Raw genomic sequence first — 25,386 nt, forward strand, 5'->3', positions numbered from 1 at the left:
AATACCTACTGAGTGTCACATCCGGTCACACATCATGGTACTGGGAATAAGCTGGCCTTTTGTCCTATTACTTGATTAAAAGTTTCGCAAGATCTATGTGTTTTTCAGTACCGCTTCTCCTACGCAGCTCAAAATTGAAATAGATAGCTTGTTAGAACTTGTCCAGTTGTCTGTTTTCAAATCTTTATTATTATTTAAAAACACATAATTAAAACCCACGAATTCATCATCGAGGCTACATCAGTCTAATCTTAGTTGAGTTGAATTTTAGGGGAAAATGAGAGTTTTTTTTTTAGAAAATCCAGACGTTCTTAACGGTTTCCCTGTGCTTGGAGATGAGCCGTTGGGTAGTGTTGCATCTGAGGCGAGGTCACCCGCAGAGTAGTTCGAGAGATGTGACGTCACATCCGGTCATAACATGGTACTAGGTCTAAGCTGGCCTTTTATCAGAGTGCAGTCTTCAGCCAGTTCAGGAGGAACGCGTAACGCAATCATTTCTATTGTCTCACCGAGGTCACGCATCAGTCGTGCTGGAAAACTACCGCAGACCGGAAAAGCTTTTTTTTTCGCGGCCGTGCTCTACATCCGGGAGCTGATTGTTGCATAAGCTAGAGGAAGGTTAGAGGAGTAGATCGACGTGAAATACGGCCAGAGTTCTCAAATAAATATCTATTTATTGAAGTTCGACGATAACGCACCGAGTGTCTTGTCCGTCATATTGGAAAAGGAATGTGGTAGGTACACATATTGGACCTTGATTTTAGCTTGCTTGTGTATTTTTTTTCAGTGATAAGACTATTTTTCCCCGGTTGTGTGATGAATAATCTATGCCCTCGCCAAATTTGGTGAGGTGCACATCTCTAGTAAAAAGTGCACATCTCTGAGAAGCAACGTCTCTGTTATTCATCTACGCGATAGAGTTATCAGAGCAGTTGAAGTGAGATGAAGCCTGTGTTTCGCCTTACCTATCGTGTGTGTAATTTGAAATACAGTCTTTATAGTCTCCTTATAGTTCTTAAAGTGTTAAAAGAGATAAAATGTGCCAAGAATTGCCAAAGAAAGAGCATCGGAATGGTCGACGATGATCGGTCGATGATACCAAGGAAACATTACAATTGTAACTTTTATTTATTTGAGTATTCATACATCTTATATGCCTCTACTATAATATAAGGGTCTTGTGAATTCCAACTATGTGACTTTCATTGTTTGACTTCATCTGCAGGTTCAAGACAACACGAAGAACAAGAAAGCAAAATTTACTCTTTAGTGTGTTGATTTTGTAGAGTACACAATAAAAACACAAATCCTTTCTCGATTTGGTTGAGCGCTTGTATGGGTAATAGATAGCGAAATATCCAATAAAATGTTAAACCAAGCAAATTTATCGTGAAGGCTCTAATTCCATCCATGTAATAAAACAGAAAATCGCAGATTACTATCATCGCGGTTGAAATGAGGACACAAGTTGACTTTGCGAAGTAAAAAACCTAAACAAAAGCCTCCTCGCAGTTGCTGTTCCATCCGCTATACAAAATACTAACCAAAAAACAAGTAATGTTCAAAGTTACTCCATGTAGTTACCTTTTTACTGGTAACTTATATAAGTCCCATATCATGACAAATCTGTGCTCGATTCCAACTTCTCCCCAGTATACTTTATCCGATCGTCTCGGAATGGCGTATAGGTTGTTCAAATCGGTTTACTAATAAACAATGTCAACAAGTTTGCTCGTTGCCCTACATAGTAATGCAGAAAACAGAATCTAGTCGAATGGACAAAACGCTCTCTAATCCGCATCTTGAAATCTGGTGTGACTATGGTTGAGAGCGAGAGAGACCGGGCCTCAATGTTTTGATCGATGACGTCAGGCTATTGTATTCACGTTCCTCCTGAGCTGGATGAAGACCGCACTGTTTATCCTTACTTGATCTATGTAGTTCAGCACCATTCTCCTACGCAGCTCACATCTTCCACAGGTAGCACTCCAGGTAAACCGAACCTACGGAACCGAATTTTGGTAAGCAGGAAATACGAATAAGCGCTTCAGGACACGGAAGGGGGGGGGGGTGCGCAGCAGGGTACTCACGTACCCCCCCCCTCCCTCCCTGGCGGCCAAAATGTGGGTCATTTTTTATATTATGTTAATTTCAAATACTATGCTTTTTCCATACGATATTTGTGACTGCGCACCCACCCCCCCCCCCCCCCCCTCAGCCGATGGGTACGCGCCTGTGCTTCTCTGAATAACCGCCCCGCCTGAACATGCCCCCCCCTCTCCCCGATTGAATGCCTCGGCTGGTGCATGAGAAATCTCACCAGATATCTCAAAATAAGGAAAAAACATTCTCCTCGAGGTTTTTTCCTGTTAAGTGGAGTCTTCACAAATAGCCAATAGCAGTCGAAGGTCTCATGTGTCAGGCAAAAGTCACGCAATAGACGACTTGCACTATAATAGATCACGTGACTATTTTGGCGGCAAACTCGCAAGCGCAAAGGCTTTTAGCGGCAAAATAACAACAATGCAACCTGTCTAGCGCTTGCGTATGGCCGCATAAAATGTCTTTGCCAGGAAAGGCTTATTATCTAAAATTGTATTTTTAAGTTGATCTGGCATGACGGGCTCAGTCGTTGTTCTGTGTTTATTTTGGGTTGAATTTGTCACTCAGATTCACGTGATCTGTAAGTGCAGTGACTTATTATACAATATTGGCTATTAGACGTTTGGCTAACGTCAAGTCATATCAACATTGTACACTGAAAAACCTTCTGCGTCATAAGCAACATTTCATATGTGCAGCCAAAGCACTAACACAAGGTTTGTACTGTATTCCTTTGCTATCAACCAACACCAATTATCTTAGGAAGTGAAACCCTGGAAAACCCCGTTATCTTGAACTCGGATAACTCAAGTACAAATGACTTTGAATCCTTTTGAATCGGACATTATTTTCAGGCACCTTTCCTTAGATGACTCGAGTACGATAACAGGTAACTTGAACTCCCCGATAACCCATCTATTTACCTTTTCTCCACATTTTACCCCTTTTTACTAGAACAGTTCTTACAATTTTGATGAATTATGATTCTCATCTTGTTTGTTTATTATGTGCGAGTTCCATTACACAAATATGGTATACTGTATACATACCAGATATAACATTCTGATCTTTATCTTCTCTCAGAGTTCGAGTTATGTTTCGGGGTTTCTATCGAATAGTAGTGACCATCAAAATATATTATGTCTGCCTTCCTATTTTTAGTAAATAGGTAGACAAGAAAAATCAATATGACTGTCAAGACTTTTGTAAGGCCAATACAAAATGATTAAAGACAAAGGGAATTAAAAAATTATGTGATTATTCAAACCGTAAAATTACATCATTTTTCTTGTCATGAAAATACGAGTAAAACTACGTACTCAAAGGAGCCATTAAATAAGTTGTGAACAGTGGAGTAGTACAGAAGTCAATGCAATTTTATTTGAAAACTCATGTCAGAGTATCGGCTTGTTTGCTAAGGATGGTTGCTTCATTGCTTATCTGTTTGCTTTGAGCCTTGTCTAGTTTTTAAAAACTCACTCGTTAAACGCATCTCATTTTTTTTTTTTCTGGGTAACGTCAATGAATATGTTGTGCAAGCTTTTTTAAATAACTATTTTTGCATATTTTCCAGATCTCACTTTAAAAGGAATGTCTACTGAAAGAAAGGGTATGATCAATTTTGTTCTGAAGATACAATTTAAGAATTTGCAGTCTAGTTTTGGTTTTAATCTGGTATTCGTACCGAGGCGTCGGGGCTTAACTGTGGCTGTGTGGGGTGATAAAATGTGTGGTAATGGACGTTGGTGCGTGGGTTAAAGTGTGTAAGTGGTGGCTATTTTATATGGTGTATTGCATTGGAGGCTGTAAGGGTTGGAGTAGTGGCTATGTATGAGAGGTGGAAATAGGCTAGCAGTGAGATGTTAGGGGAGAACTGTGTGTTTGACCTTCGGAGGAAGGTGATAATTACATGTTGGTAACTTCTTGAGATAACATATTATTAAATCTTGTGGAATGTAATGTGAGCTTGTAGACAATAATGGAATTACAAGGCCGGTGATAGGAATAAAATATGAAGGCGTGCAGATACGGTATAAAGGAAAGAAATAGATGGCAAATAGGAGATAGATAGTGGTTATATAAGTATAGGACAGTTGGCTCCTTGAGTACGGGGTGTTATATTGTGTCGTGTAAAGAGAGATTGTGTAACGATGCGCGCTCTAAGATAGTGGCTGATAAGCGATGAGTTTATGCGATGGCCTATATTGAGCGAAAATATTACGCGGAGGCACAGGCAGCAGAAACGGCAGGAATACGAAGAATCGAGAGAAGTGAATGGCATGTACCTGGCGGGCTGATAAGAGGAGATACACAAACACACAGAAATAAAACAATAGTGTGAGGGATATCATAAGAGCTCTTAGGAATAAATGTGCCACCACACTAATTCTAGCCACGATTTATCGTCAGGGAGCAAGATCGATGGCTAGTCAGACGCGGTTAGGGAGGTAAAAACTGATGGGTGCCGAGGGTAGGAGACACAAGGACTAGGGCGGAATAGGAAAAGGCTGAAGGGGAAACAGGAGATATTACCGCGTCTGAGGTGTATTTCAAACTGTTGTGATCGATCTAAACAGCTTGCTCCTATACACCAACGTGTGGTTGCACATGTAACAGGCCAATCATGGTTACAATTTCTAGCTAATATGTTATACATATACAATGGTATGACAATAAGCCTAAGTTCAAACGTCGTATTATCCATGAGCCGTTTTCAATGCAAATACATGTAAACGAATCGAGTCAGTTGTTTAAACTTCATTTGCATGCATTTGCATTGAATACAGCTCATGGATAATACGATGTTTGAACTTAGCCTCAGCCGCAGCCGCACTGGGGGCATGTGCCTCCCCCCCCCCCCCAATATTTTCAAAAATTATAAGGACAAGTAGGGGCGTGGCTGTGCCCCCAATATTTTCTTGATGTTTCTGTATTGTGCCCATCCCCCCGTCCAATCTTACGTGGCCTGCAACGGCTTATACTATAAAGCTGACCTAGGCAAGGACCCTGGGCAGCCCAGCCAAATATTATTGTGAAATCTGGTTAAGTAAAACCACATTTTTTGATAGATACCGGTAAAAGGACCCCTCCCAGCCAGCCTAACGTTACAAACTTGGGTCTCACCAATCCAACAGCTTCAGATCCCAGCAGTCTAGATCAGGGGCCTGGCGACTAAGTTGAAGGGCTTCTTAACCAGCCTAAAGAGCTTGGGAACCGAGAAGGGCCTGGCAGAGTAGGAGAGCCTGGTTACCAAGTTGAAGGCCTTCATCCTGAAGAGCTTGGTAACCGAGTAGGGCCTGGTATCGTAGGAGAGCCTGGCTACCAAGACCCAACAAGGCCGCAACAATTTGTAATATTTGTGAACCAACCTCAAGTGAGTAACATAACTAGAAAGATCACTTTGCATGTCACGTGACTTACTGGCACTTAGTGGAAGCACGGGTGGCCTAGTGTGTTAGCGCGTCTGCCTCTCACCGCTGTGGCACAGGTTCGAATCCTGGCTCAAACTGGAGATTTTTCCGGGTTCCTGCCTTGAATCGAATTTGTCACAAGTGAGTTGAAGTTATTCTCCCGTGTTTCCAGTCTTCTCGGATAAGGACACTAAACCGGAGGTCCCGTCTCTTCAAGCTGCACTACACTAACCTGAACCGAAGGGACGAAAAAGAACCACTGGGGACTCAATAAACCCTCTGGCAGTGACCACCCCCAGTGACAGTGCTTACTAACCGAGGGCCATATGCTAGAAAACTGTATATTCGGTTAAATATGCTACCCTCGATAAACAAAGATTACAAAGTACAAAGCACTTCACGTAATACAAAAGTACGAACAAGTCATGCTGAAATTGAATGAATAAAAAAATAAACGAGTAATTAAACAAGCAAGCAAATAGACAAATATAAGACATAAATAAATATAATAAATGAATGAATGAATGTCCCACTGTTAAACGCGGTTTCAACTTCTTCTCCACTTCTAATTTCCCAGGTCGTTCCCCCTCCCCCTCCAGGCGTACAAAAGCCAGGCAGTCTCCTTGTCTGTGCTATTTTCGCCTGTCTGTGTTGTGCATGGCCTTGCGGTGCCGTGGCCATCTTTACAGATGTGCAGGTTAGTACGTCATGAAAGAACACATGATGAACTGGCAATATCTCCCAACCCTAACGCTATAACCCCAGTCTTTTTTGTATGTGCTTTATACGTGTTATTTTGCTTTGTGTTGCCATGGGGTTTGCAACCATCGAAATAGATTCCCAGATACGGGACGTAAACGTGTTACATCCATTTGGCCAACCTTAGAATTATATCGAAAAAAAAGTCCCATAGACAATGGCCTCTATCAGCCTAGTTCCAGGCGTTCTTACCGGGTTTCCTGTGTTCAGCCTAGTCCCACCGTTTTTACCGGGTTTCCTGTGTTTAGCCTAGTCCCAGCCGTTCTTATCGGGTTTCCTGTGTTCAGCCTAGTCCCAGGCGTTCTTATCGGGTTTCCTGTGTTCAGCCTTGTCCCAGACGTTCTTATCGGGTTTCCTGTGTCCAGCCTAGTCCCAGCCGTTCTTATCGGGTTTCCTGTGTTCAGCCTAGTCCCAGGCGTTCTTATCGGGTTTCCTGTGTTCAGCCTAGTCCCAGACGTTCTTATCGGGTTTCCTGTGTTCAGCCTAGTCCCAGGCGTTGTTATCGGGTTTCCTGTGTTCAGCCTAGTCCCAGGCGTTCTTATCGGGTTTCCTGTGTTCAGCCTAGTCCTAGACGTTCTTATCGGGTTTCCTGTGTTCAGCCAAATCCCAGGCGTTTTTATCGGGTTTCCTGTATTCAGCCTAGTCCCAGACGTTCTTATCGGGTTTCCTGTGTTAAGCCAAATCCCAGGCGTTCTTACCGGGTTTCCTGTGTATGGTAAAAGTTGTGACGCCTCCAGGCTACCTCGCGGTTCATCTCCGAGCACAGGAAACCATGTAAAAAAGCCTGGGACTAGGCTGGGCCTTGATATCTAAGGGTCAGTACCAAAAAGAAAACAACATGAATTATTATTTATGTATGTAGTATGCTATGCGCCTCGTTGACTATCTATTGACTCATAGAAAAATCGAACTCGTAGTCTAAATGTTAAATATAACTCAGTAGGTTTCCTATCGATCAGATAGCAGAATCGGAAAAAAAAAATTAATGGTTTATACCCTAAAATATAGCAGAATCGGAAATATCCTTCAACATCCCCTAAGGGATAAAGGGATAGCGGTTGGTAGAAATTAGATACCCTAAAAGATGTAACGATCAACCCCGTCGACTTTTCTGGGGAGTCGCCACCCCCCTTGGGCTAAGCGTGAAAACTTCGAAATGTGATGGGTCTTCTTTAAGCATACTGTATACTGTCAATACTGACTTTGTTATGTATGTGTTAAGTGTGATTCTAGAAAGATCCATTTAAAGAAAAAAGAAACTCTCAGCTAACCAACTATCCCACTATTTGTTTAAATTCCATTTGATACACCGTTTTTTTATTCGTTTTAACGCCGGCTCTGCAAAAAAAAAAAAAAAAAAAAAAAAAAAACTCAGCGCTTTCGAATAGACGCTGCGCACAGGCGGGATACGAAGGAGAATTATGAAGGAGAATTGAGTTGTAAATGTGGCTTAGTAATCATGAGGCCAGTAACTTAGTTAGAGCACCCGAGATCAATCTTAAAACATCGTTTGCAAGATGGCGGATCTTACTGAACACCCCTGAGCACACTTTTCGTGCCCGGTAGGCCTTTCCAGATTGTGCTCGGCACTATTTTAGCGCAATTTGGGTTTGGGAGCACTATTTTTTATCAGAGAGCACTTTTTGGGTAAACAAGTCAACTTCTAGCTTTTTTAACCCAAGTTACTAGATTTTGTTGTCTTATATAGACATTTCTAGTTTCCTAAACTACAAATAATATTATCTCAACTAGGCTAAGACTGTAAGACTGGTGATTTCGATTTTAATGGGTAGCCTGCGCTTTGGTAACCACAAATATTGGGTAGCCTGTGGAGTTCATTACAATAATAGAATGCCTTATCTAGAAAATCTGTTTGCCATTTTTTCCTGTTTTACATCTATTGTAATTATTTCTCGTTATGAGATTGTTATGATTAAGGTCTGTTATCAGGTTTGACATTATTGACATTGGTGATGTTTGTAAATGAACATTGTTTTCTAGAAGTATCCAGATAACAAAGGTAAACAAACACAAAAGAGAACAAAGTCATTTATAATACAGTTAGTTGTTATACACTTAAGTGTGATTTACCCGTTCATGGACAACAATATAAGATTTACTCTAATGCATGTATTTAATAAAAGCAATATTCTTTCTTTTATTCAAATTTTAATAAAACACAACTTATCTCTAAAAAATTTAAAAATATACGGTAATTTTCTTTTCGCGAATGAGCATTATTTGAGCACTATTTTGATTTTGGAGCACTTTTAAAGCACTTTTTGGGTGTTTTTTTTAGAGCACTTTTCTGGCTTTTTGGAAGCACTATCTGGAAACGCCTAGTGCCCGGGCCCACATAGTTTGTACACAGGCATCCTGCAGCCACATAAAAGCAGAGCATTTTGCTTCTACAGGGTCTTGGATTTATAATAAAGACCGCATCTTGATCGCAAAAAAAAAAAAAAAAAAAAAACGTCACGGCGTCTATGCGACTACATAGCAGTATTGCGTGTTGTTGGTGAAATGACCTCTCATACCGAAGTTAATACAAGGATACCTCTAAATGTATAAATATGGGAATAATGCAGTATTTCCACAAATGCCCTCGAGAAGGTCACAATTGTCAAATGCTATGCGCGCTTGCTGCACGCAAAACTTGTGCCATTGGCATATTTTTTAATCTTACTATAAAAATATTCAATTATATCGATACATTTTTAATACCTTGCAATAATATCGAAGACAAAAGAGTAAAAACACATAGTAGAATTAAAAAAAAAATGAATTTCTCCGTAATCGTATGATTACAAAGACTTCTCAACTAGGTGGTCTGCGTAGGCGTGGAGGAATTAGCGAAGTAGACACAAGGCTGAAATGGGGTGTTTTACACATTGTGAAAGCAGAGTAGTTATTTCGACAAGATCGAAAAACGTGTGTTTGCGCTTGGCGATCAATTCCAATTTAATTGCAATGGAATAAGGAAAACGTTATAGTCAGAGACAAAAAATACCCTAAGGAAATTATTACGACAGTGGCGAACGTAGTTAGAGGAGTTAACAGTGCAAACGTATGTGTTCTCGATTTCAATTGAGCATGAAAGTTGGAGTTTCCGTCGTGGTTTGGTGGAAAACGGCTGAAATTTTCACGTGCTACTATTGAATTCTAAATCAAATTTTCTGCTGTCTTCGTTGCTAAGCGAAATCAGCGAAATTACTCTGTTTTCCAAGAGATGTAAAGCATGTCATTTCATCCTCGATTTGTTATATTTCACTAACATCTCATCCTCCTCCATTGCAATGGCACAAACATGGAAAGTTAACATGTTCAGGATTCGAACGTAATCCAGCACGTCGCCAATTGTTCAAACTCTTTTTCTTGTATATTCTGCTGCTGTTAGTATTTCGTGACTGATAGCGTGTGTAGCAGAAGTACATTTCTTACGGTCAAGAGGATTTCACTTGACGTCCTCCTTGAATCTATCGATGTACCACTCATAGCCGACCTTTGACTGACAGCCTGTCACGTGTCACTTAACCGTGTCTCATCGCCCGCAATACTACCTATGCCCTATTGAACGTCAAACCTTTGCTTAAAGAAAACCTCAGAAGACAACAACAGGCTCTTTTTAGGGAACTCTTTATATACAAATGAAAGAAAGCACGGCCAGGATGCAAGTAATTGACTCCGCCGATAAGTAAGCGCAAAACGCAAAATAACGCAATTGCTTAATTTCAAAGCTTTCCGCTTATCGACCAGTTCTCGCGGCGTTTGTGTTCCACTTTGCACTTGTGAACTTACCGGTCCTTTTAAAAGAGGAGTAAATTAGGTTTTAATCCCGCTATGAGTACCCGTCTCTCCCTTGTCGCATGGCCAGGGTATGTCAAGGTAGTGCACGTTGGCAAAGATGTCCAAATCGTCTGTAGATTTCTATAGATTCTTCAATGGGACAAGACCCCCTTTTTTTTTAGATCGAAGGGAGGGGGTGCGTAAGGGGGTGGTGGGGGGGGGGGGTGGGGATGCGTTATACACGCCCCCTGGGAAACAGCCTTTGCTACCCTGCCCTACCCTATCCTAAGTCTGTAAACAAGACTTTCTCTTGACTGCCTCTCCCACCATGCAGTCCGGTGATTTGTGGAATGTGGAATTTGAGAACCTGTAAAAAGGTGTTTACAAAATGCGTTTTCTTCGTGTGGGAGTTACGGCAGCCAGTCAAGAGAATCAGCATGCATCGCCAAGTGTCAAGCTCCTGATGAGTAAAGTTTGTATTCCTGGGGGTCTAGGCGGGCATGAATAAAGCCTATCGCGATTTATATCGAGGATGAAACATGTGAAGGTTCAAAACTGCTTTTCCATTACACATATTTCAACAGTAACCCGAAGTGGATCACGGATAATATAAAAATGGCTGAATCATGGTCTTCGAAAACCATGTAAATGTTCAAAGGTTCATGAACACAAATACTACAGCTTTCCAAACCTATGGGTTTGTTTTTTATTTACGCTTATTTGCCTATTTACTTACCCAAGCACTGTGGGCTACGGCACATGGATTTTCCAATGGCATCGTTAAATAGATACATGTTCACTAAAGTTTACATCCGTTTTACTCTTTCAAGCAAAGTGTCATTTGGCTGCAACGTATGATGTAGCCCAATTGACATTTAATTGTTTTCGTATATGCTCGGATATGCCTGTTTAAAAACGAGATTAAATCTTATAAAAATAAAAGAAAAAAATGTGAAAGAAAATCACTCATGAAATGATGTACAGTGCAAATTGTCTAAAATGTAATGCTTGGAAGAACAAAGTTGTCGTTTATTGTAGCCAAATTCTAGCTAGGCCGTCCAAATTCGTGATTGTTTAAACTACCATTATGACCCTCGCAGGGCCAAGACATCAACCAGCCCCGCAGGGCTCTCACTTGAACCCCAAACACACTTTGAGATTATTTACCAGCGATCAGTAATCGCCTCTTTCCTCTTGCCGGATATCTCTTGTGCTTAGCTTAAACCTCATGCTAAAAGTTCACTTCCGAAACATTTCCTGGCCCTTTAATGCGTCGTTCATAGGATGCAAGTTGATGGTTTGTCTTCGTCCGAGAAGGGCCAGAAATTGATCGCGTGCTGCAAGAGTTGCGTGCGAGCATTTGTGGCCCCCCTGTTGAACCCCCGAGGATATAAAATCTCTTCATGCGATTTGTTTGCGAAGAGTTATTCTGTTGATGATTGACCTTGAGTCGAGACTAGTAAAAAGAACATTCGTTGAATAATAATAAGACATACCTGTAACATAGCAGCAATCGGTCATTGTTCTCCTTCGGGTTTAGAAAATGGCACAAGCTGGCTTTCGGTCCCGCGTTCTTTTGCAATCATTATCACTGTTTTTAGGCAGTCTTTCAAAGAGCCTTTTTTTCGCCCAAGCCTTAATCCGATTACTAAAAGACTAAAAGTGAAGAGACGATCAAATTAATATAGCGAGCGCTTCAAATTTCTTATATTATATTAGCTTAATTGTTGCACAAATCACATGGCGGGGGGTGTTCCAAATCACGAAATCCACAATGAGTATCCAAAGTAGACCTAGGTATGTCGCTTGTGCATCTTTAAGATGGTCGTTTAAGGCAAAGTGTGTGAAGAATAATAGCGCCATCTCTTTACGATGTCTTTCTTTTTCTGTATTTTGAATTTGTTGAGTAATGTGTTTATACATGTGTATCGATCGTACCGTGGAGGCTGGAGTCAAAACAAACTACAGTCGATTGAGGCGAACAATGGACAAATGATCACAGGAAACCGCAAAGTGAGAATATACTACAGTGTATGACGATCCGAGTTGTCTATAATACGACTAACTATGCCCGTTACAGGAGGTGTATGGAGATGAATGAGTTCCCAAGATAAAGTAGTCTTGAACACAGTTAAAAGAAGGGGGGAGCGGGGGAGAAAAAGCGCGCGCAAACTCTTCTGTTCTCCCTCTAAAAGTGTCTGATCTCCAGGCTTAGATCGTGGAAATTTCTAGCTCATCTAGCCCTACGTTCAGAAATCCAGATAAAGCAGCCTAACCACACAACAAAGGTGCATGTGTTTGTGGACACATGGAAGAAAAACAACAAGACATAACCACTAAACAAAATGACTAACCACTGAAGAAATATATAATTCTCTACGGCACAGTGGTTATAGTTAAGTCCGGATTCGTAAACAAACGCCCTTCATCGTCTCCTGATATGAACATGTAACTTTAAGTTACCCCCCATCGATATTTGCAATGGCTGATATGCGATATAACTGTAATATCCCTGTATGACATTGGCATAGTTTTGTCGAGACATTGCTCTGTTGTTCTCCCGTTATTGCAATTAACGTGTTGTCGAGTGCCCGGCCTCATGATTGGCTAATTATGTGAAAAACTTAATAGTGATTGGCGCATAAGTGTAGGTCACGTTTACTCCGGTTGAAATATCGTAGACTTCACTTCTAACGACTGCCAAGGTTATGTCATGGACACCTCCGCCTACAATAAAGATTGCAACATGTGCTAATATCACTCGCTCCGATGCTTATGAAAAACCCTTCTCTCCTTGAAACGTTAACTGAGGAACGAAAGAGCATAGGGGCGTGACCACACATGGAGGAATCGGGATCACAGCTACTATATACACATAGACAGGATTATTCTTATTTATCTATAGGTACGCGTAGCTAGGGGTTTAGCTAAGGGGCGCGCGAACTTGCCTTTGAACGCCAAAACGCAGTATTTTCTCATTAGAGACTTGTCAATTTTATGTTTTGCATATGATATCTATGTTGCGCGCCCTCCCCCTTTAGCAAATACTGGCTACACTCCAGATACCCTCTTGTTTCCTCTTCAAATCCAAGCGCCAGCTAAATGAATTACTACCTAAATTACAAAAGGTAATCTAATAAAGATAATGTAGGAAAGATATAATAAAGGCTTATTTTCCCTGAATATTGTAACCCTACCTCTTCGCAAGGGTGACATTTCATCTATTTATTATTTAAAAACTGTATTTATTACATAACGTGTGGGTGGTTGGCCGAATTTTGAATGAAAGACCCTTTGTCGAAGCCCTATCTCAGAATGCACCCAAGTGCAGTTACCACAGCTATTTGAAAGGGTGGTGGTCCCTGTTATTTCAGTGACCACCAAATGGCAACAACAACAGCGAAAATATGTGTTCTCTCTATCTTTTTATTTGATTTTTTTCTTTATTTCTTAAACCACCATTTTCTTGAGTATGTACAATATGTTCTTTTAATAATTTGACGGTACTTATAAAACTATACTACATGATTATTCAGTAAGCTCTTCCATTCTAATTAAATCCTATTTAAATGAACAGTTGGAAAAATGGAGCACAGTCTATCTACATTGTATACCCATGGCAGCAGGCTATGTGCAACTAAAGAATAATTGCTACCAATATTTTTATTATTTTTTGTCTCTTCTAAGTTTCTAAGATAGTTATTACATTTGTAGAAACCTCGTATTGATTTGTTCCTTCTTGGTATCACATCTGTGTGGGCAACCAAAGCTACCTGCACCGATCGGTTATGGTGTATATCTTTAAGTCTTTTGTAGGTAATAGCAACTTAGACTGCAGCTTAGACTTCGACACCTAGGCTCTATGCCTTTCGAAGGAGAAGTCGAGTCTGTTATTATTATTATTATTATTATTATTATTATTATTATTATTATTATTATTATTATTATTATTATTATTATTATTATTATTATTATTATTATTATTATTATTATTATTATTATTATTATTATTATTATTATTATTATTATTATTATTATTATTTGCATCAACAGATGACATATTGTCCTCAAGCCATTTTTTTACCTCCCACGGTCTGTAGAATGTTGGCCCGATCCCTCCGGCGTACTGTACTATCCCGCTCTGAATGATGTAGAGACGTGTCGGCACTGCCCCATAGGCTTCGTTAGCTGCATTCTCCATGGTATCCACTAAGAGCGGAGTGCGCAGTGTTTTGGTGCCAAGAAGTTTCTTTGCAGCATCACATCGCTCCATCAACGACTTGTGCTGTCTGATAGTTTCATTGTTCTATGAGAAAAGGTTATAATGATGAGACTATCGACACCTGTACCCATATTGTGTGATTGCGTGATAGACATGCTATCGCGCTGTGGTATTTACAAAAAGCGCAACGGCATGCGAGCTTTTGCGCGATGCTCAGTTAAATAGTCACTGCACCCACGCAAAATGCTGTCTAGCAATCAAGACAGCGCCTACTATAACCATCACGCACACATGAATTGCGATTATCCTCTCAGCCAAGTACGCATTAAAGGCTAGTATCTACCTCGCGAGGGTCTAAGCTTTGCCAAAAATGTCGTATGCATACCTTAAGAAACCACTCGTCCGTTGGATGTGCTTCCTTTACGTACACCGTCACAAACTTCGCAGTTGCTTTAAAGCTCTCTACAAGCTCGCCAAACTCGCCCAAACGAGCTCTGAACACTGGACAAGTGTAACTTCCAAAGTTGACCACCAGAGGCATTCCGTCTTGCGCAAAGTCCAGTAAACGGAAGCTCACGCTGCCATCTACTGAAAAGAGCTCAGGGTTTGGAGCCTCGAGGCCGCAGATAGCTGGCTTATTCAGCTCGGTCCAGATCATTCGCTGGTGCGTCTTCAGCATCTCCAAACCAAACAGCCCGTCGCAGTACATCTCCCGCGGGAGCTCAATCGTGGACGCTGCCTTAAAAAAGCGCGCTATGATTCCCTCCGAGTACGGAAGTAAATGCAGTAATTTAAAAAAAACAAATGCAAACGCCATAGCTGCACTGCTTAGGTAGAATAGTAACAAGACTTTGAGGTGCTCGATTGTCATTTTTGCTGCGTAACAACTTTTGCAGGAGATGCGTCTAGCTCCGAGGCCTAACCAATTATGCTCTCCACGGCCCTTGAGTGCGATCTTATGACTTGGGAAAATATTCTAGTAATTTGTATTCCGTGCACTAGCTAGGATAACTGACCTTTGTTGCACTCCGCCAAAAACCCCGAGAGCCACAAGCGCATTGGACGAGAACTCAAAATAAGTAAACAAATCGCGCTAAAGAAAGACACTGTGTTTTCGCGCATTCTGTGTTGTTTTTTTCTGTTCGCTCATGTTTGTTGCTCGTTGGGCTATTGTAGGCGCAGAACGCAGCGCATTTGGCTCTGGCTGCGGGGCCCGGCAGGTTCACTCCATCGCCTTTGAGTCGTGTTTGCCGCCATTGTGGAGCGGCATGCAGTGTGTTGACCTTTGGTAAGCCATGCCTCGCGCACAAGCTCCTTTATGCACGCAACGCTTAGCCCTTAAACGCCCAACAAGCGCATTGATATTGCCTCTGTCAGGTAGATACTTGGCATGGCAACATACCTAATTAAATATAAGGTCATTGCAGCGTCGAGAGGACAAAGCGTATATCTTTAAAAAAAACGCGCTCAAGTCAGACAAACCATCATTGTCATAACAGAACTCCTAGCAAATAGACTTTAAAATTCCATGCTTATTGTAAACACCAAGCCATGCTCGCGCCAGATAAACTTTAGTAAAGGGACAATTATAGGCTAGTCCCTCTCCCTTTTATGTAGTCTTCCAAGAGATTGCCAAGATTTGATAAAGCCTGTGTCATACACGAACTGTGCTCCAGTAGCGCGGCTCACGCGATTGCTCGCTAATACTCTTAACACTTAGCTCTGTTAAAGAGAAACTTCCGGTTATAACACTCAACAGTAACGACTAGGCGGAGAGTGTAATCACTCTCGTACGTCCGGAAGTACTTAATTACCCCTATCAACAAGATAGTTTCCGGTTCGTTTTGTGAGCAAAGTAAACTTGATGTAACAATGATACAGTAGACAAGTGATTTCTAGATAACGTTATTATTGACCCCTACTGAGAAAGTCCTATCGATTCGCTCGAAGCGCGACGCACTTGATTACTAATGTAAGTATTAAATTTGCTATCTATAAAATGATGATGCAAGTACAACGCTCAATTACAAGTAAATAGACACTGCACATCTTTGCTTGTGCTTACTGCAAAACGATAAACCGTGCCAGGCTCCTTGATTAAATAATCGATGGCTATAGTCGTAATAATGCTAATACTCGTTTTGGTAAGCGCCTTTGAAAATAGCAACCTCTCTGGAGTAAGCCCCATCTCTAAGGCATTAAAAATTGAGCAAACTTCCCTTTATAAAAATCCACAGAGCGTGTAGGAATGCCCTTACGAAGGTGAAATGTCATCTATGTGGACAATATTAATTAATCACAAAGTGATATTATCAGTAGGTACAAGAGGTGTCATTATCAGAGGGGGTACAAGAGGTGTCATTATCAGGGGGGTACAAGAGGTGTCATTATCAGAGGGGTACAAGAGGTGTCATTATCAGAGGGGTACAAGAGGTGTTATTATCAGGGGGTACAAGAGGTGTCATTATCAGGGGGTACAAGAGGTGTCATTATCAGAGGGGTACATGAGGTGTCATTATCAGGGGGGTACATGAGGTGTCATTATCAGAGGGGTACATGAGGTGTCATTATCAGAGGGGTAAATGAGGTGTCATTATCAGAGGGGTACAAGAGGTGTCATTATCAGAGGGGTACAAGAGGTGTCATTATCAGAGGGGTACAAGAGGTGTCATTATCAGAGGGGGTTTATGAGGTGTCATTATCAGAGGGGTACAAGAGATGTCATTATCAGAGGGGTACAAGAGGTGTCATTATCAGAGGGGGTTTATGAGGTGTCATTATCAGAGGGGTACAAGAGGTGTCATTATCAGGGGGGTACAAGAGATGTCATTATCAGAGGGGTACATGAGGTGTCATTATCAGAGGGGTACAAGAGGTGTCATTATCAGAGGGGTACATGAGGTGTCACTATCAGAGGGGTACAAGAGGTGTCATTATCAGAGGGGTACATGAGGTGTTATTATCAGAGGGGTACAAGAGGTGTCATTATCAGAGGGGTACACGAGGTGTCATTATCAGAGGGGTACAAGAGGTGTCATTATCAGAGGGGTACAAGAGGTGTCATTATCAGAGGGGTACATGAGGTGTTATTATCAGAGGGGTACAAGAGGTGTCATTATCAGAGGGGTACATGAGGTGTCATTATCAGAGGGGTACAAGAGGTGTCATTATCAGAGGGGTACATGAGGTGTTATTATCAGAGGGGTACAAGAGCTGTCATTATCAGGGGGGTACAAGAGGTGTCATTATCAGAGGGGTACATGAGGTGTTATAATCAGAGGGGTACAAGAGGTGTCATTATCAGGGGGGTACATGAGGTGTCATTATCAGAGGGGTACATGAGGTGTCATTATCAGAATGGTACAAGAGGTGTCATTATCAGAGGGGTACAAGAAGTGTCATTATCAGAGAGGTACAAGAGGTGTCATTATCAGAATGGTACAAGAGGTGTCACTATCAGAGGGGTACAAGAGGTGTCAGTATCAGAGGGGTACAAGAGGTATCATTATCAGAGGCGTACATGAGGTGTCATTATCAGAGGGGTACAAGAGGTGTCATTATCAGGGGGTACATGAGGTCATTATCAGGGGGGTACATGAGGTGTCATTATCAGAGGGGTACAAGAGGTGTCACTATCAGGGGGGTACATGAGGTGTCATTATCAGAGGGGTACATGAGGTGTCATTATCAGAGGGGTACATGAGGTGTCATTATCAGAGGGGTACATGAGGTGTCATTATCAGAGGGGTACAAGAGGTGTCATTATCAGAGGGGTACAAGAGGTGTCATTATCAGAGGGGTACATGAGGTGTCACTATCAGAGGGGTACAAGAGGTGTCATTATCAGAGGGGGTACAAGAGGTGTCATTATCAGAGGGGTACAAGAGGTGTCATTATCAGAGGGGTACATGAGGTGTCATTATCAGGGGGGTACAAGAGGTGTCATTATCAGGGGGGTACAAGAGGTGTCATTAGGGTACAAGAGGTGTCATTATCAGAGGGGTACAAGAGGTGTCATTATCAGAGGGGTACATGAGGTGTCATTATCAGAGGGGTACAAGAGGTGTCATTATCAGAGGGGTACAAGAGGTGTCATTATCAGAATGGTACAAGAGGTGTCATTATCAGAGGGGTACATGAGGTGTCACTATCAGAGGGGTACAAGAGGTGTCATTATCAGAGGGGGTACAAGAGGTGTCATTATCAGAGGGGTACAAGAGGTGTCATTATCAGAGGGGTACATGAGGTGTCATTATCAGGGGGGTACATGAGGTGTCATTATCAGAGGGGTACAAGAGGTGTCATTATCAGAGGGGTACAAGAGGTGTCATTATCAGAGGGGTACATGAGGTGTCACTATCAGAGGGGTACAAGAGGTGTCATTATCAGAGGGGGTACAAGAGGTGTCATTATCAGAGGGGTACAAGAGGTGTCATTATCAGAGGGGTACATGAGGTGTCATTATCAGGGGGGTACAAGAGGTGTCATTATCAGGGGGGTACAAGAGGTGTCATTAGGGTACAAGAGGTGTCATTATCAGAGGGGTACAAGAGGTGTCATTATCAGAGGGGTACATGAGGTGTCATTATCAGAGGGGTACAAGAGGTGTCATTATCAGAGGGGTACAAGAGGTGTCATTATCAGAGGGGTACAAGAGGTGTCATTATCAGAGGGGTACAAGAGGTGTCATTATCAGAGGGGTACATGAGGTGTCACTATCAGAGGGGTACATGAGGTGTCATTATCAGAGGGGTACAAGAGGTGTCATTATCAGGGGTACATGAGGTGTCATTATCAGGGGGGTACAAGAGGTGTCATTATCAGAGGGGTACAAGAGGTATCATTATCAGAGGGGTACAAGAGGTATCATTATCAGGGGGGTACATGAGGTGTCATTATCAGAGGGGTACATGAGGTGTCATTATCAGAGGGGTACAAGAGGTGTCATTATCAGAGGGGTACAAGAGGTGTCATTATCAGAGGGGTAAATGAGGTGTCATTATCATAGGGGTACATGAGGTGTCATTATCAGAGGGGTACATGAGGTGTCATTATCAGAAGGGTACAAGAGGTGTCATTATCAGAGGGGTACAAGAGGTGTCATTATCAGAGGGGGTACATGAGGTGTTATTATCAGAGGGGTACAAGAGGTGTCATTATCAGGGGGTACATGAGGTGTCATTATCAGGGGGTACATGAGGTGTCATTATCAGAGGGGTACAAGAGGTGTCATTATCAGAGGGGTACAAGAGGTGTCATTATCAGAGGGGGTACATGAGGTGTCATTATCAGAGGGGTACATGAGGTGTCATTATCAGAGGGGTACAAGAGGTGTCATTATCAGAGGGGTACAAGAGGTGTCATTATCAGAGGGGTACAAGAGGTGTCATTATCAGAGGGGTACATGAGGTGTCATTATCAGAGGGGTACATGAGGTGTCATTATCAGAGGGGTACATGAGGTGTCATTATCAGAGGGGTACAAGAGGTGTCATTATCAGAGGGGTACAAGAGGTGTCATTATCAGAGGGGTACAAGAGGTGTCACTATCAGGGGTACAAGAGGTGTCATTATCAGAGGGGGTACATGAGGTGTTATTATCAGAGGGGTACATGAGGTGTCATTATCAGGGGGGTACAAGAGGTGTCATTATCAGAGGGGTACAAGAGGTGTCATTATCAGAGGGGTACAAGAGATGTCATTATCAGAGGGGTACATGAGGTGTCATTATCAGAGGGGTACAAGAGGTGTCATTATCAGAGGGGTACAAGAGGTGTCATTATCAGAGGGGTACATGAGGTGTCATTATCAGAGGGGTACATGAGGTGTCATTATCAGAGGGGTACATGAGGTGTCATTATCAGAGGGGTACAAGAGGTGTCATTATCAGAGGGGTACATGAGGTGTTATTATCAGAGGGATACAAGAGGTGTCATTATCAGAGGGGTACAAGAGGTGTCATTATCAGAGGGGGTACATGAGGTGTTATTATCAGAGGGGTACATGAGGTGTCATTATCAGGGGGGTACAAGAGGTGTCATTATCAGAGGGGTACAAGAGGTGTCATTATCAGAGGGGTACAAGAGATGTCATTATCAGAGGGGTACATGAGGTGTCATTATCAGAGGGGTACAAGAGGTGTCATTATCAGAGGGGTACAAGAGGTGTCATTATCAGAGGGGTACATGAGGTATCATTATCAGAGGGGTACAAGAGGTGTCATTATCAGAGGGGTACATGAGGTGTCATTATCAGAGGGGTACATGAGGTGTCACTATCAGGGGTACAAGAGGTGTCATTATCAGAGGGGTACAAGAGGTGTCATTATCAGAGGGGTACAAGAGGTGTCATTATCAGAGGGGTACATGAGGTGTCATTATCAGAGGGGTACAAGAGGTGTCATTATCAGGGGGGTACAAAAGGTGTCATTATCGGAAAACTGATCGCTTTTTTCGGCTTCTGTTTACTCCAGCTCCCTTTCTATTTACGGTAGCCACGATCTCCTGTTCCCGGTTACCCAAACACCGTTTCCAGGCGGGTCTCGTTTATATTTCATTCGCATATGCTGCCTGGAGTAGCAACTGGGTTACGTTTATTTAACATTTGCCCCCATGGGCAAGTGCGAGCAAGCATTTTTTTTACGGTGATCCTGTGCTTGACACTGCACGTAATTTTTTTAGGATTCTCAATTGCTCTCTGGAGTTCCTTATATTATCAGCAATATTGAATATTGTAGTAACGTTATAGCTATGTTGACAAAGTGGGTCAGCTTTTTTTTATCACAAAGTACGTCTTTACAGCGTGAGACTCTACACTTCAAATCGCATGATTTATTATTTGTTGACGCTATATTTAGGTTTAAGACCCCCTCACCCGAGGCCTGTGCCAAGGAAATATGAATCACAGTATTTTCTTTGCGTGCATTCCAATGTAGCTTGCTTTTGTTGTTCTACTAAAAATGTCATAAGCACGTGCGTGACTGGACAAAGAAGTACAAAAGCTAAAGGCAGCAATGTAGACCTAGTTCGCATTACTATAGCAACACACCCATTCCCAAGACACGCAAGCGCGAAAAAGACCCCGCGAAATTTTCCGTTGTACATCTCAGCGAGCTGTGCGTGGCGTAACCGAGTACCATTGATGCGCGGGTACCTCAGGTTCCTTTGTGTTGTACAGTTCGCTAGATAGCGGTGCTGGGGCCGAAATCTCCAGCTTAGCTGTAAAGCTTTATGCTGCCATACGGGGTTTCAGCGCATGCCTGGAGGTATGGTCTATTCTGGTCTATTTTTTCTCATTTTACCGGATCTGGACGAGGTTCGATTCTCGGCCCTGTACTCGAATTTTTTTCACTGTTTACCAGTTAAAATTCCATAATCCTTGCTCACTCTTGCTTCCCTTTGATCACCCCCTTTCCCAGTTGTATCAAGGAATAAAGTGGGTACTGGTACGGGTACACACCCAAAAAAGACAATATGCTTGTGTAACCGTCGGAACTTGACTTACCGTGCGGTTACGAAAAATGTAGAAACAAATGAAATACTGAAAGCAAAACTATCAGGTTCTGACACCAGCCAAAACGTAGGCAAAAATAAATGGAATGAAACGAAAACGATCGAGCGAAAGACAACGTGAGAACGAATACATGATGCAAGGCATGGACATAAGGATTTATTAACAAATTAAATAATAACTTTTAAGTGATAACAAACATACTCAAATCACGAGAAAAGGTAACCTAAACCAAAGGCTAGTTTTAAAAACAAAGTACTTACAACCGGTAAATCAAACTGAACACAACTGGCATGACAGGCCCGTACGGACAGCGCTCTAAGCTTGTAGCTTATCTCTGCTGACTGTCTTCCCTGAGCAACTGCATATCTCGCTCCCGCATCACGCCGCGCAAGCAATGCGTCTCCTTTGCTCAACGGTACTAAAAAAAAAACTAACAGATACTGTAAAAACAGCCGCTTTTATACTCGCTTGGGGACGCGCATTTTTCTAGGGACGCTAACATTTACTACCGTTCAAATTACTCAGCGTCCATTGTCCTGTCAAATTTAGAAACTAATCTTCCTGGGAAATGGTAAAGGACGCTAAACTTAAGTCAATTATCACTATCAATCTATTGATACTAATATAAAGGAACTCGAAACGTGTTGAAAGTAAATTCCTAAACATGCACGGATCGAATTAGAATCACGTTTGAGAAACAATCTGTAAAATACGTAAAACAATTATAATCGCAATCAAAAAATCGCTTCCTTAAAATCTTAGCAAAATCTAAAATAACCCAAAATACCACCCGGTCACACTCGCCCCTCCTTTTGTTCATCACGTCCTCGTGTGAACTAAAACCGAAATATAACTACATAAACCTTCCTCAAAATAGCCTGACAAGTCCGGTTATACTAATCATTACTCTTATAACATACGCTATGTCGAAACAGCAAGAATACTTCCAAATAACTTGAGCAACACCAGTGTCATAGAGGGCTGGCGTTCGCCTAGTGGTCCTCGTGAGAGCTAAACCACTAGAGCACAACTGTAGAGCACTGCGTATCGCCGTCCATGTATCCATCTTGCTCGTTTTAGCTTCCTTTTTAAAAGTCAAGTCTATCTGCGGAACCATCTCTCATTTTCTCATCTTTTCTTTTATCGCTATTCGCCAATCGTGTTGGAGGAACATAAAACACTGTGGAAACCAGCCGGGCGCCTTGAGCTAGTCCCCTAAATACCAAATTCCCCGCTTGCCACACTTTCGCCAGAAGGTCATTCATCGGGTAAACCGCATACACGCAAAAGTCTACTGCTTCCTTGAAGATACTGGAGGTCCCTTTTGGGAAATCGCCATCCCAGCTCCCCAAATACAGCAACCTTTAAATCATATGATCCCTCTGCCTCCTTACCAACGGTCACTTGCATCGACATCGCGGCGCATCGCACGGCGTTTGCCTGTTTCTCGGCACGTCACGATCATGCAAGGGTTTGGATCAAATCCTCCACTCTCACACGGCGACCATCTTTTACATCCTCGTCTCTGGTCCGCTTTACTTTTGTCTTAGTCCATGTGAAGTTGGTTGTTGTCCTTTTCTACTCGACGAGCTGTCGGTTTTTGAACTCTTTCTGATGCAATGGAGAAATAGCTTTAGCCACTCGATTCATTCTTACTAGTCCTCTCTCATCCTCGTGCTTGACTAGCTTGCTGTCGCTTGAGTGCGTGCCTCTCGGAGATCGGACTCAATCGTAAGGGTCTAACGTGGCCCTGTGAGGATGCCGCAGCTTCAACCGCTAGCCTTACCGTATTACGGATCCATTCCTCGCTCCTATTCCTCTCTAAGACCCCACACTCAAACAGTCTCTTGCATAAACGTCGGGACAAACGCCGTGGGTAACCAGTCCATCTCTCGTCACTCCCCGACCATGCAAGGGCAAGCAGACTTGACTAACACCCCTGAAGCTTCCGTCTTTTTCTCTCGTCGTGACCTTTTGCGTACTTTACACCGCTCTCATTACGTTACACCATCGCGCTCGCGTCACTTGGAAATGTCAAAACCTTGTCGCGCGACGGACCAACTTCATCTTTTGTAGAACCGTCCGTCCCTCTGGCCCTCCTCGTTGCGATCCTCGCAAGGCCATCAGAGTACGTCTCGCGTCCGGGCCGGCCATGACCAGTGTGTTGAGAACCGTTGTAACAAAAACTTACTTACACACAAACTAAAAACTTAATGAAAAGCTACGCCATAGAATCGACTTGCATCCCACTTCTGAAGCACCAAAATGTAACCGTCGGAACTTGACATTTACCGTGCGGTTACGAAAAATGTAGAAACAAATGAAATACTGAAAGCAAAACTATCAGGTTCTGACACCAGCCAAAAAGTAGGCAAAAATAAATGGAATGAAACGAAAACGATCGAGCGAAAGACAACGTGAGAACGAATACATGATGCAAGGCATGGACTTTTAAGGATTTATTAACAAATAAAATAATAACTTTTAAGTGATAACAAACATAATCAAATCACGAGAAAAGGTAACCTAAACCAAAGGCTAGTTTTAAAAACAAAGTACTTACAACCGGTAAATCAAACTGAACACAACTGGCATGACAGGCCCGTACGGACAGCGCTCTAAGCTTGTAGCTTATCTCTGCTGACTGTCTTCCCTGAGCAACTGCATATCTCGCTCCCGCATCACGCCGCGCAAGCAATGCGTCTCCTTTGCTCAACGGTACTAAAAAAAAAAACTAACAGATTCTGTAAAAACAGCCGCTTTTATACTCGCTTGGGGAGGCGCATTTTTCTAGGGACGCTAACATTTACTACCGTTCAAATTACTCAGCGTCCATATTGTCCTGTCAAATTTAGAAACTAATCTTCCTGGGAAATGGTAAAGGACGCTAAACTTAAGTCAATTATCACTATCAAGCTATTGATACTAATATAAAGGAATTCGAAACGTGTTGAAAGTAAATTCCTAAACGTGCACGGATCGAATTAGAATCACGTTTGAGAAACAATCTGTAAAATACGTAAAACAATTATAATCGCAATCCAAAAATCGCTTCCTTAAAATCTTAGCAAAATCTAAAATAACCCAAAATACCACCCGGTCACACTTGGTCACCAATGCTCATGGGAAAAAGAGCAAAAACTAAAAAAAAAAAAAAAAATGCAGGGTACATAATAATACCGAGTACCGCTTGCAAAGCAGGCTAATTTGCCGCCTTGGTTTCGCGTTTTTTTCCATATGAAGAAAACGTTGTCGTTATGAGGGACTGGTACCGAGGAATCTTGTTTCTTTTTAGATACTTTCTCCATTGACTGAAGATGGTCACAGTCTATGTTTTTATCTTATTACAAGTCATAAAGTTCATTCACGAAGCACCTGCGGTCCGGTAACCTTAAAAATAAATAGAATCGTGCAGTCTTTCCAAATAAGGAATATATTAGTTTCCTTATATGGAAACGACCGCGTTTGGCAAAAACGACAATTTTTGGCTGAATTTTTTTGATATGTCTTCCCCACCAACGCGCCGCTGGGGGTCGCGGGTGTCGAGTTACTCATTTACCAGGTGGCGGCGGCGGTTACACAGCGCGTCGTTCGA

General features: G+C 42.3%; 1 protein-coding gene and 2 long non-coding RNA genes across 9 annotated transcripts; 2 read left to right on the forward strand and 1 right to left on the reverse strand.

Annotated features, from left to right (window-relative positions):
- Positions 1-337: 337 nt before the first annotated feature.
- LOC116604565 lies at positions 338-1,383 on the forward strand. Its single transcript, XR_004291114.2, has 2 exons — positions 338-734; positions 1,226-1,383. It is a non-coding gene; the product is annotated as an uncharacterized LOC116604565 (long non-coding RNA).
- Positions 1,384-2,527: 1,144 nt separating this feature from the next.
- Positions 2,528-16,329, forward strand: LOC125573272. Of its 7 annotated transcripts, none has more exons than XR_007314029.1 (7): positions 2,528-2,819; positions 2,958-2,992; positions 3,677-3,712; positions 4,513-4,645; positions 5,172-5,476; positions 6,091-6,210; positions 14,112-16,329. It is a non-coding gene; the product is annotated as an uncharacterized LOC125573272 (long non-coding RNA). The 7 variants fall into 7 exon arrangements; XR_007314030.1 differs by having other exon boundaries at positions 2,535-2,819; positions 4,513-4,550; XR_007314027.1 differs by lacking the exon at positions 2,958-2,992 and having other exon boundaries at positions 2,537-2,819; positions 4,513-4,550.
- LOC5521975 (type I iodothyronine deiodinase) lies at positions 13,467-15,097 on the reverse strand. The gene is made up of 2 exons (XM_048733770.1): positions 14,666-15,097; positions 13,467-14,364 (listed from the first exon to the last, which is right to left on the reverse strand). The coding sequence occupies exons 1-2, from the start codon at positions 15,095-15,097 to the stop codon at positions 13,912-13,914; spliced, it is 885 nt and encodes a 294-aa protein (XP_048589727.1). The 3' UTR covers positions 13,467-13,911.
- Positions 16,330-25,386: the final 9,057 nt, after the last annotated feature.

This window comes from Nematostella vectensis, chromosome 10 (genome assembly GCF_932526225.1).
Source record: "Nematostella vectensis chromosome 10, jaNemVect1.1, whole genome shotgun sequence".
NCBI classification, from domain to species: domain Eukaryota; kingdom Metazoa; phylum Cnidaria; class Anthozoa; order Actiniaria; family Edwardsiidae; genus Nematostella; species Nematostella vectensis.